The sequence below is a fragment of the Cryptococcus depauperatus genome, chromosome 5 (assembly GCF_001720195.1).
Source record: "Cryptococcus depauperatus CBS 7841 chromosome 5, complete sequence".
NCBI classification, from domain to species: Eukaryota; Fungi; Basidiomycota; class Tremellomycetes; order Tremellales; family Cryptococcaceae; genus Cryptococcus; species Cryptococcus depauperatus.
The window spans coordinates 309,921-322,358 of record NC_089472.1 but is presented as its reverse complement, the minus strand read 5'-3'; the positions used below and the strand labels follow the sequence as shown (position 1 = coordinate 322,358).

The window sequence follows — 12,438 nt, the reverse complement described above, 5'->3', positions numbered from 1 at the left end:
CACCTCATCATAACGCATCCTCAACTTGCTTACTGGATGTTCTTCTCAGACTAGCCTTTAATCTCTCTGTCATCCTCTTGGCCCGACCTTCTTCTCCCCCAATTTCCTTTTTGATTTTGCTCTTTTCTCTTGTTTTCGCTGCAATCGTCAAATTGTGTCCCAGCACTGACGCTGCATCAAGATTAGATGAAGTGCTCTTGGGTGAATTGGGCTCATCCTCATCAAAGGTTCTTCGAGAATTAATGGAGACAGCATCGGCATTGGGGCTAGGTTTACCTATCGTGACCTGGCTGACTGCTGTAGTTGGATTACCCCTGGAAGTAGAAGAAAAAGAATGTAGTGATCCGCGAATAGTATGATTTGAAGCTGAAGAAGACTTCTTTTTCAAAGCATTAGAACTGTTGGCAGGTTTCTCTGGCGAGTTGGATTGCGAGAGAGAAAGCGAAGAATGGAATTGGGCGTAATGGCTGGGTTGTTCAGGCACTCTAGGTATATCAAGTATGTGAGGAGACTGCTTGATAGAGCCGAAATCAGTTTTCGGTGAGGAAGGACCTCTCCTTGGGGTAAGACTCATGGTTCGCACCTTGGCTACCAAGGACGACACGGCAGAGCTCGATCGCTCGCGCTGCGAGCGAGCCAGTTGAGAACGACTGTCAACTGAGGAAGAAGAGCGAAGAACATCAAAGCTTCGTCTAGGGTTATCAACACTATAGCGAATGTGAAGGGGAGATCGTTCACGCGTAACAGGTTCATACATGGAAGCTGCAGATGGTGTCCATCGTCTCGGTCTTTCTTCAGAAGTCTTGATAGCATCGTATGGAGAGCTGGCGGCAGCTTCTGGCCTTCTAAACCGCAATGAACCAGACGGGGTGGAAGGTACAACATTGCTTTGTCGCCATAGTCGGGGCAAGTCAAGCACCACTTTAGTTAGATCACGTACATTCTGATCACTTGTTTTCCCCGCTTCCTTCAAGAGTACCGCAAGCGCTACATACCCCTCACGAGTCTTCTCCAAGTCGTTGTTAACAATACCATCCAGTGAGAGCTGGTGTGCTAACTCATATGCTGCTTGCAGTGAATTATTGACATTCTGTGCTGTTTGGGCCGTTGATCCAAGATTCTCAAGCAAATTTTGCACCGTAATGCTGTCTTTTTCTAGCTTTGATTCGAGGGACTTAAACGCTTCGAATAGGAGTCTTCCATGATCGCTCGATGCGACTAACCTCTGATCCAAACTTGCGCTTGACCTTCCTCCAAGACTGGTATGACTTCTTTGGTGCCTCGGCTCAGTTATAAGTCCAATCGCGCTCAACCTTGAGTTTCCACCACGCCCATAGGTAGGGCTGAGAGGCGTCTCACGTTCCATACTTCTGCGGTGACGAAATGACTCTGCAGGAGCTGTCTGGGGCGCAGTCAGGTGGATATCTCGCATAGATGACATTGACGTTGACGACCTCGGCATATGCTCCCAACGTTTCTTTGATTGCGCCATCTGCTCTTCAAGTCTTCTAATTACATCTAATGGATCCTTCTCGCGATCGAGTTTGTTATTACCCACAGCAGAGATAGAGTCACCCGGGCCAATTGCGGTTGAGGTGATGCGGGATCGAAGCTTTGCGTTGACTAAATCTTTGTTGCTAACAAGCATACTCATTCCCCGACGAAAATTGCGATCATGTCGGTCAGATGGAGTATCTGAGTTCTGACGAATATACGACTTGGGACGATCATTTCTATTTTCGAGCACACTCTTGGGACGAAATTTGTCCACATTTCTCGGTAACCCTCTACTATCCAGAAAGCTAGCGCTATTCGACTCCGGTAATTCTGAGATAGATTGACTCCAAGCTCGGCGAGAATAGACCGGGGAGTCGCCATTTCTAGTGATCGAGAATGTAGAGGACCTTCCAAGTCCATGAGTTGTGCTCTGAGGTCTCAATGGCGAAGGAACACTTTCGTGTTCATGGGAAAAGCGCACAGGCGTTGTGAAACGGCTGGCTAGTGGTGCGTGGAATTGCTCTTGCGCGAGAGAGTTGAAACCTTGGCGAGAACGGGTTTGAGGAGTACCCAGGTTAGTAGAATCTGGTGTTTGATTGGGTGTTCCTTTCGGAGAATGAGGCGAGAACTAAAAAAAATGTCAGATTCAGTGCTGTTGTACGCTTACAGACCAGCACTGACAAAGCTTCCATTGCGGAAATCTTCCGGCAGGCCTTTTCTTCTCATGCTGTTACCACTTCCTCCACTTTTCTCATCACTTCTTGATCGTTCCTCGTCATCTTGTCGGTTAACTTCGTTTCTTGGCTTTTGGCGTTGTTGACTGTTGAAAGTCCTTGTCAAATCCAAGGATTTCGAAGCTCTTCTCCTTAACTGTGGTGAACTGACTTCCGACGATTCCTTAGAATAAAAATAGGAGTTGTTGCATCTAGCGTCGCCTTGAACGGGGACCTTGCGATCGCCGTTGCTCAAAGATAGACGCTTTCGGTCATTGGTAACTTCCACAATCTTTTCTTCCATTTCTTTGATCTTTAGATCAAGCATGGCGCTTTGTGACTGCTGCTGTTCATGATTGTTTCCACTTTTCCCTTTTGGCAAAGGCTGATCAACCACATCACTATCACGGTGCAACAAATGGTGATTAATTGTGGAATTCAAATCTACAGAACTAGGCGGTCTGAATTCTTTCGTAATTTCAAAGGATTTGGTAGAAGAGCCAATAGATGACGAACGCTCTAAGGGCGATGGCCCATGTCGCAAAGGGGTGGAAGTTCTGCCATTCCTTGAAAGATCAGAAGAAAGACTGTGGCGTGATCCACTCAAACTGTTCGAGTGCCATTGTTCGTGAGCATTACCAGCTGTGATAGCAACAGAAGTAGATGAGCTTGAGCGAGACATTGATCTTGTGCCTCTTGGTGGGCCACAAGCGGGAATAAATGGTGACGTAAGAATTGATGAGTTTTTCTGGGAAACATGTACTGGAGGTGTCGAAGTGAAAAATGGAGGATGAGATTTTTGGGATTGCTGATGTAAAGACATCTACATGTCAATGGTTAGCAAAATAAGAGCATAATTACCTCATTTGTGGTAGCTTCAGATAATACTGTATGACTTGCCTGTCTTAACTCGCCCAGAGATTCCTTGCGCTGGGAAGCCGACGCCTGAGGATCCGACGATGTGGCAATATCACTCTCCGTTCCAGGAGGACTAGGTAATCCAGATGCTTTATCTACAAATCTTCCCTTTTCTATGCCACCGCCCATATTCGTGTCTTTGGAAGCGTTTCTTTGATCCCGATTTTTCTGAACAGCTCGATCGTTTTCGGTAACGTCCGGTCCAAAAGATTCTCGTTTGGCACTGTTACCCGGCCAATTACGTCCAAGTTCCAGTTTGAGAGATCCAAGCCCTACGTGGGTACTTGCAAAGTCAGAGGCGCGAGGTGCTGAATGAGGAGCCTTGCATATACCAACACAAGCCAAGCCGCTTGTTAGATTATGACTATCCAAAGGATCAGACGGTTTTCGGGTTGGAAACCTGCCGGAAGAGGAAGGCGAGCGGGATCGCTTTGAATGTTGTCTAGATTCAAGACGCGCCTGTCCAGAATGATTAAGAGAGGTTGGATCTATGGGAAAAACTGAAGTACTGGGATAGACAGAATCAATCGAAAGAGAGGAAGTATCTGTTTCTGTTTTGGTTGGAGATGGTGATGGCATGCCCTTGAATAGTTTTTTGAAGTGCTCTGGGGCAGAGATAACTTGAAAGAGTTGCTAAGCTGAGACAGCGTACTGTAGCTGCTCTGGCAGTCAATCTATTACTACTATTTTGATCAGATCTCTGTTCACGAAAAAACTACAAAAAGGGTAAAAAAACCGTTGACAAACCTTGTCCGAACCACGCCGTGCTCTCGCAGGTGACGGTGCGCCTGTTGTCTGCGACCCAATCATATACAGTCCATGTATAGGTGCTAAAGAATTGTCGCAAACGATAAATGGATATAAAGATATAAATGAAAGAATAATAAATAAATGTAAACATGAAAGGAGGCACGAACCAATCCAGATTTGATTCGAAAATAACATGTAATGGTAACCAGGCACGGACAGATAATTGCATTGTAATAATAATATTGTTACGAGTATTCTCTAACACTTTTTTGTCTTTTCATCAATCTCTCGCTCCTCTTCAGCTTTTCATTCTCCAACAAAACAGGACTATTCCTTTTGGGTCGGTGTTCTGAATAGGTTGATTCTGAAAGAGAATCGTCGCTCGATAGAGGAGAGTTCTTCTCTTGCTTGGGACTTTTTAACCTGAGAGAACGACATGACAGTGTAAGGGAGATCTTTGTCCTCCTATTCTTACATGGAGAAGTTGGAGTATGTGCTTCTGACGGCAGTGGTGTGCTATCGGAAGACGATGGGATGGTGACAAGCAGCCTGGCCGATCGACGCTCGGCGACTTCTTTCCTCGCTTTTTCTCTTGCAATATCTGCAGAATCTTCAATGTCAAGCAACTCGATCGTCGACTGGACAGGAATTATACTCTCTCCGTCTTCAGTCTTGATTGGATCTTCCACCAGCTTAACTTGCCTCAACTTTTTGGAGTTTTCCGCAAAAGCAGCAAGAGCGGCCCCAGCTCCCCTTTTCTCTTCGTAACCGGCCTCAAGTTTTGGGTATTTTCCAGCACAGCATCGTCGAGTAATCATCTTTTTCATCCTGTTGCCAACTGGCAAGGTGAACGGTCTGACAGCTTGAGTTTGAAAGCTGGAGAAATCTGGTAACGGCGGTAGTTGAGATGCCGATAAGTTACTTGGTCGGAAATGGAGCAAACCAGGTACAAAGTCGTCTGGAGTTGAAGTTGGATGGGACTTTACGACATGTTTCATGAGGTCTTGAATATCCTCGCCTTCAAAAGAGCATTCTAGTGTAGCAAGATTAGGAAATGATACTTTTGGGCAAAACCTGAACTTACTGAAAGGACATCTTGCTGAGAAACTCTGCATATGATCACGCAGGACATGTTCGTGACATTTTTCTCGCTCAGGAAATTCAAGTTGACAGCCTGCCCAATGACACCTAACGTTTCCGTTTTTGTCCTCCAACCGAAGATTTTTGTGGAAATGACAACGGTGAATATGCTTTTCAAGCAAAGCCCAAGAATTCAAAGAAGCTTCGCAATCACGCCATGAACAATGAGCAGTCCTGTCAAAGAGAGTCAAAACAGTCAAACAGCCAATAACCCTATCTCACCTTGCATGAACAAATACCTGCAACATAATTCTCTTTTGTTTCTTTGCTGCCTCTTCTCTCTGTCTCAGCTCCTCTGCCGACCGGTCTTGCTCCACCATCTTTTCCATTCTCGATTTCCTGACTTTCTCAATGAGCGATTGCTGTTCTCTTCGCATCCACTCGGCTTCTTCGCGAGGAACAAACGTCGAGACAGTTGAGCCTGGTCCCGCGCTTTCATCCAAGATAGCATGGGACGAAGTCGCAACCCAGGCTTCTCTCTTCTTGTACTTTTCTGATTCACGTTGTATTTGTAAATGGATACGCTGAGAATGCTTCACATCTCTCTGAGCGCCACGTGAGGGTTGGTACGTCCCAGTAGGCTTGTTCGTTCCAAAAGCCTTCACTTCCATCATATTCCGTCTAGGAAACATTACCCTTCCTTTTGGTCTTGCATAGGGGTGATACGGAGCCATGGGAGGCGGCGGAGGCGCAGCATAGGGGGCGCACGATGGTGATGGAGGATAGTAAGGAGAATCATAGAGCGAATATGGCGAGTCTATCCAGAAACGTGAGTACTGAGATTGACAAATATATGAAAGAGATCATCGGAGAGAAACAAGCAAACAATTGCAAGAATTCTTACAAAAGACCAATGAAGATGTTATCCAGCATATCCTCAATTTGAAGAGAACAAGGCAGCCGTACTAGAAGCAAATATATGCCTATCATACGGGTCCGTCGGGATTACTGACAGCCAGAGACAGAACGAAACAAGTCGACGCGATTATGATGAATGAAGCCAAATGATGTATAATACTTACATGAATGATTGACCATATGGTGAAGTTCGCGAGGGGGGTATGTCACGCGAGCCATTCTATATGAACCCATATATCAGTAAAATTTGGTGTTTGCGAGTCACAGACGCAGAGTCGTGCTCAAGTGAAGGTGTCTATAATCTTCTAGGATGTTGCGTCCAACTAATCTAGTAGTCGAAGAGACTTTCTCTCCTGTTTCCGAATGCTGTTAGTCGCTGGTACGTTCAATATACGATTCCTTTTGCACCTTTCGAAATTTCTTTATTGACAGGTGCCAATCGCCATCTTATATGTGGGTAGTATTGATATCTATCAGCGGCCCCTTGTACAAGTGCAATTCTAAAAGGATCATACTTTTTGCGTCGTTGGATATTCCAGCCCCTTTTGCTTCCATTGACAAAGGGAAGGGTAGAAATTGACAAAGGTTTCAGGTCTATAAAGGACATAAACTCGAATTCCATTTAGTTAGTAAACTGATTGTTAAGTAAAAATAGCAGACTTGCAAGACCAGGATTCCCACTAGCAGGACAGTCCATCTTGCAGAGGTTGCGGTCTAGTTTTTTTCCCAGGAAATTGTTGCTAGTATTCGTAGAATGTCGTAACATTTCAAGTCGAACCAAGATCGAATAATTAAATGCGTCGAATTCAAAGGTACATCTGGCAAGATTAAACTTCCTTGTGCCAGATGAGATAGTGATATATAGTCCTTTCATATACCGAAAGTATCGACAAGATGCTAGTGATAGAACCTTGAAGGTTATAGAAGACGGTAGTGAGTGTTGGAGTATAACGGGTAGGTCTGGGAGAGCACTGTCTAAGGACAGGTATCTTTGAAGCATTGTAGTTGAGTTGATGGCAATTCGATACACTGAATCCGAGGTTCATGAATACAAGGCTTACGATGTGAGCTCCCTATGCAGATATATCTGCAGATGCCAAGGCCCTAAACGTCCAAAGCTCTCGTTGATGAGGCTTGATATTGAGACAGTATATCAAAAGAGATTTACTGAGCCATGGAACCGCCATTGGGATACAGGCTGAGTTCAAAGGTCACACATGAGCCTTGCGGTCTTTAAGAATTTGAAACGATAAATTTGATATATGTCGCATGGCAGAGAGTAGCGAAATTTTGACATAATGTTTGCACTTTTTCACGGGTATTCCATGCAGAGTTGATAGAGCTGCTTGCGACCTGCCTGTATTTTCTTACACCCTGATTGGTAAAATATATACACAAAACAATTTAAAGTCGCTTGAAACACATACACTTTAGAAATGAACAAAACATTGATTACGCTTGATAAGATAAAAAAATAAATAAAAAAGAGGCGTGCCTGAAAAATATCATCTGAGGTAATTCTATCCACAAGGTGGAACATCAATAACGATGATACAACGTCATTTCTTTTTTTCAATTTATTCTTCAGATGGAAAATGCTTGGAAGTTAATTTTGAATTGCCTGGATCGACAGCCATCAGAGTACGTAACAGTCACTGAAACAGTCCCTTGGTCTAACCTTGCTTCAGCTCTATAATCTTGATCAAAGATAAGGCGCATTAGCAGCAGTCGTGTTTAGATCGTGTACGACAGTAGTTTCAGAACAGATTTCACCCGCTAGAGAAAGTCGTAATGATATCCGAAAGTCAAGATCTGCCTCTTATCTGGGATATAAGAGGAGAAGGGGTAGGAAGATGGCAGTATGAGTAGCATATCCCATGTCTCTTGTACCATGTCTACGACAGCATCTCCTTCGCCGACGGTCCATAAAAATGGGCCAGTAGAATCGGATGGTTCTAAACACAGACACTTGCATAGTCCACTAAAGTCGGATTATAACCCAAGGGCGCTTGAAGCCAAGAACCGTCAGTCTCTTGGTCATCAAAATTTATGAAAGTGCGCTGATGAATTTCAGATGTTGTGGCCATGATAGGAGAGTATGTGGGTACCAGTCTCTTCATCTTGTTTTGCCTTGGAGGCACCCAGTAGGTTTGGGGATTGGTAACTCAGAGCTCTCCTCATCTAGGACTCGCAGCGTGGCTCAGCTTTCGGTAAACACGACGAGCGGCAACACAGACGTTGCGTTAAACACATCCAGTCTGTAAGTGTAGAGCCATGTCATTCTGCCAGACTCACCGTCCATTTAGCTTTTACATCTCTCTTTCGTTTGGCCTGTCTCTTACAGTCAACGCTTGGATATTTTTTCGAGTTTCTGGAGGACTCTTTAACTCAGCTGTGTCACTCGGCATGGTGCTCGCTGGTTGCCTGACACCGCTCAGAGGAGCTTTGTTGGTCTTCAGCCAGATCTTGGGCGGGATGACCGGAGCTGCCATCATTAACGTTCTTATTCCCGGAAAGCTCAACGCGGGAACCTCGCTTGGTGGAGGTACCAGTATCACTCAAGGCCTGTTTCTTGAGGTATTCCTCACCTTGCTGTATGTCGCTGACCGTCATTTGACACTATAACTGACAACAATTGACAGTTTGATGCTCGCCATCTTTTTCCTTGCTGCAGAAAAGCATAGAGCCACGTTCGTAGCGCCGCTTGGAATAGGCATGGCTCTTTTTGTGCGTCCTTATGACTATGATGTGTACGCCAACTGAACAAATGTAGATTGCAGAGATGGTGGGGGTGTTTTACACCGGCGGTTCGCTCAATCCTGCTCGAAGTTTTGGTCCAGCTGTTGTCACGCATAATTTTCCTAGCTATCGTACGTCGGGTAGTCTTGCATAGAATACATATGTTGACAATAATTGCTCGGACTGGATATATTGGGTTGGGCCTTGCCTTGGTAGCATTCTCGCAACTGGCTTCTACAAGTTGCTAAAATGGCTTGAATATGAGACTGTTCTTGAACCAGAAGTACGAGCCACTCTTGATGATCCCAGTATCGAAGGTGACAATGTCGTTTTGTCGACTAATGTCAATCAAGGGGAGAAACCTGCTCGTTCTGGGCCGCAGTTTCAACCGCAAGGGCATCCTACCAACACTCAGCCTCAGAAAGGCATAAGGAGCTCTGGTGATGAGGTGAGTATAGTGGCTTATAGCAAAGACAAGGACTAATGTAGGTTGCAGTTATATCTTGCACCAGAAGCTTCAAGGAGTGTGATGACCCGTCTCGACAGGATTGAAGTTATGCTTACCTGTTTGACTCAATCACAAAAAAAACCAGTTGAGACATCGCCGGTGTAACCATTCCAACAATCGTCAAGCTCTCTTTCAAACATGGCAGTGAGTCACACCACAAAACTCAAGACTTGACATTCTACCATTGTATAATCATCAGTCCTAGCTTATTATAGCTATAGCGAACGGTATTCATAGCAATGTCATGTATTCACCTCATCAAGCCGCAAATTCTCGCTTTTCTATGATCAAAGATATACACAAATGTATCATCCATTGCAAAACCAACATCTACCATAACCTCCACCTTTTGTCCAAGGCACTGTGCTTCAAAGATTTGTTTGGTTCGGGGTTGGCGGCGTTCGCCGCGCTGATTGTTTTTGTAGCCTTATAAATTACCATCTAAATTGATATCATATACAACACACATCTCCCAGAATGAGCTCTGTATTCACGATATATCTCATGGAATGACGAGACGACATTCAAAGGATTTTACTTTATATAGCGATAGACATTCACCTTTGTTTATCATCTTTTCCTTGGATGATTATTGTAGCTAACTCTCAAGCTATATCTCAAAATACTTCCTTTTAGATGTAGCCCTATGCTCTGAATGATCCAGTCCCGCACATTCACCTCGTTCCATCCTGCCAGAGAGATACATTGCTTGGGAATGTATTAAGATTATTCGGAAGATGGTCTTGGGAAAGCAGTAAGTTACGTAATCAGATTTTGTGGGGCACCAAAAGAAGTTGAGCAGTTGGATAAAGTATACATGTTTTTTTAATTATTGATTTTATCTTCATTTCTCTTTTAAACCACAGTCTCCGCCAATTTCAAAAATGGATGGAAAGTCTACTTGTCAATAGAGACTGACCTATTTACGCTCTTTACATGGTTATGCCAGTCTCACTTCTCGACCAAACACACAAACATCACACCCAATCCTCTGCGGCTCACTGCACTGCCACATGCAGGTCGAAAGACATGTCCACTTCATCTTTGCATACATCATACGTTCTCAACGGCCATCGATTCGCTAGCTATGGACAAAATTTGGATTGCGAAAGTTCGCGTCGTCCTCGCTATGTGAGTATTGCATGTTTGCTTCTTGTGCTTTGCTGACTGGTCCAGTCACCAATCCAATCCAATACCAAGAGTCAAATAGATCCGTCTCACGCTACCTCTGGAACATCTTGTCTGGGTTTTTCAAGTATGTCTGCTGCGCGGCAGCTTCTTCCGAGTACCCCTTCACCGCCACCCCCTTATCATTCTTCGTTTTTACACCATACTTCTCCACGGTTTGAGTCGAACTCTAAATTAATGAAAAGACAGACGAGTCCGTTCTTGAGCTCCTCTTGCGCTGGCGCAAGAGGCCGAATTTCTGGAGAGTTTTCTAGGAATTCGATGCCTGTAGGTACCAGTTCGGGTGTAGAAGTTGAGGAGTTTCGCGATGTGGAAATGGAGAGTATTTTGCAGCTTGGGAGTAGAAACTTTAACAATCATTCGAGGAGAAGGCTTGAAGTATTAAGGAATCAGATTGAAAGACAAGTCCGAGGTATGTTTTCTGTTGTGTCAATGACAAAACTGAATTTGTTCTCAGCGGAAACTTGTCAGCGCATCAAGCAACTCGCAAATGATTTGTTATCAGCCGAAAAAAAGATAAGAGTCTTGGAACAAGAAAAAAGAGAGATGGAGGATGAGTTGAGAGAGGCCGTAGAGCGAGTGTCCGCAGGATACCAACAATCCGTCCGCTTGGCAGAAAAAGTTCCTCCGTCTGGCCTCCGGCCTCTAAGTCTTTTATCCAAGGGCAGATCGACTCTAGCCCATGACTCGGATTCTCCAAAAGTCAGATATAGGAGCATTTCTATCCTCCCAGACGCATCCGAGAGACAATCGCGTCTCAAGGCTCTTCCATACCATTCTTCCCCTATCCCTTCACTTGAGCCTCCTACATCCCCTACTTGCCCGGACTCTGGATTCTCATCTGATTCTTCGCTTTCTACTCCTATGCCATCTCCAACTCACCAACCTTATTGTCCGCAAACATACAGGCTAAGCCAAACGTTTACCGCTCTCTCATCCCAATCCATTAACGCACATGCATATGAACGAATGGAATTCTCGACAGACTCCACGTTCTCTCCCACAATAACCGAATCAATCTTTGACAATGGTTCCAATGAGACACTCAGGGTTAAGCCAAGAGGTAGACCAAAGACCTTATTTAGCTGGCCTAGGCCGGCTGAAAATGGTGTAAACCAGCCGTCAACTAAAGAAGGGTTTAGTCCAATAATGAAAACATATAACAAGCTCGTAGGACGACATGAGTTGGCTAATAGAGAGCTTATGCAACTCCAACAAGCACAGCTTTCACCAGATATGGTAGAGGGAACTTCTAATGCCTCGGGCCTGGAATCAACTAGAGGCCTATTCAAACGACTTTACAACGGTTCTCCACGCGCTCGAAAACGCTCCAGTCGTAACATGGATCTTGCAGGAATAGGCGATCAACCTTCGCTTTTATTCGGATATAAGATAATACAGAGAAGAAATGGACATCAAACATGCCCCTCTCCACCTAATTCTGCCAACAAAGTACTATCAGCCTCATCATGTCCTTCCTCCCCACGCCAGCTCCCTTCAAATGTATCTCACGATCAAGCAGTTGCTAATTGTCTCCAGAATCTACAATTGCAATCACAGCATCTTGCCTACAACCCGAACAATTCCTATCATATGACGGCAATATTGGGTACAATAGCTAAGTGTAGTGGGTGGGCTACAGTAATTGGATTTGCTGGACTCACACTCGGAGGATGGATAAGCAAGAGGTGAGCCTGGGCATTTGAATGAGCTTCAAAATACGAGCTTTTTCGCATTCAGCCACAATGATATAATGGGCATTCTAATTACAGTCCATCTTCATACTATACATGATTGGTTAATCGTAGCTCTTGTCTCGTAATTTTCATCCCCTCGTAACTCGATTATTACATATGGGCCCAATCGTGAATATAATCATCAGTACCAGTTCTATGTAGTCATAACACCGTTGTTTTATTTTTGCAATATCATCATGCATTTTGTTGGCTCTACTAGGGTAAGAGCACACACAGCAATTGTTCCTTCCAATATTGTGTGAATACGTGAAAATTCGTAAGCTATGAAGCATTATATAACTGTTCTTTCCTTTTTGCTCCTCATTCACGAGACAATACAAATCCAGCCCAGCTAGATAACTATGACCTGTCATATATAAAAATTCACAGT

General features: G+C 44.5%; 4 protein-coding genes across 4 annotated transcripts; 2 read left to right on the top strand and 2 right to left on the bottom strand.

Moving 5' to 3' along the window:
- Window positions 1-7: 7 nt before the first annotated feature.
- Window positions 8-3,707, bottom strand: L203_104267 (uncharacterized protein; the record flags this gene model as incomplete). Its single annotated transcript, XM_066213654.1, has 3 exons — window positions 8-2,125; window positions 2,179-3,018; window positions 3,072-3,707. 3 exons carry the CDS (start codon window positions 3,705-3,707, stop codon window positions 8-10), a joined length of 3,594 nt encoding a protein of 1,197 aa, XP_066069751.1.
- A 416-nt stretch (window positions 3,708-4,123) lies between these two features.
- On the bottom strand, window positions 4,124-6,110 carry L203_104266 (uncharacterized protein; the record flags this gene model as incomplete). Its single annotated transcript, XM_066213653.1, has 4 exons — window positions 4,124-4,911; window positions 4,963-5,192; window positions 5,241-5,775; window positions 6,041-6,110. The coding sequence occupies 4 exons, from the start codon at window positions 6,108-6,110 to the stop codon at window positions 4,124-4,126; spliced, it is 1,623 nt and encodes a 540-aa protein (XP_066069750.1).
- Window positions 6,111-7,767: 1,657 nt separating this feature from the next.
- L203_104265 (uncharacterized protein) lies at window positions 7,768-9,228 on the top strand (the record flags this gene model as incomplete). Its single annotated transcript, XM_066213652.1, has 8 exons — window positions 7,768-7,900; window positions 7,951-8,020; window positions 8,071-8,136; window positions 8,183-8,470; window positions 8,519-8,603; window positions 8,650-8,746; window positions 8,897-9,063; window positions 9,112-9,228. The coding sequence occupies 8 exons, from the start codon at window positions 7,768-7,770 to the stop codon at window positions 9,226-9,228; spliced, it is 1,023 nt and encodes a 340-aa protein (XP_066069749.1).
- Window positions 9,229-10,059: 831 nt separating this feature from the next.
- On the top strand, window positions 10,060-12,003 carry L203_104264 (uncharacterized protein; the record flags this gene model as incomplete). The annotated part of the gene is made up of 3 exons (XM_066213651.1): window positions 10,060-10,254; window positions 10,300-10,723; window positions 10,769-12,003. The coding sequence occupies 3 exons, from the start codon at window positions 10,060-10,062 to the stop codon at window positions 12,001-12,003; spliced, it is 1,854 nt and encodes a 617-aa protein (XP_066069748.1).
- Window positions 12,004-12,438: the final 435 nt, after the last annotated feature.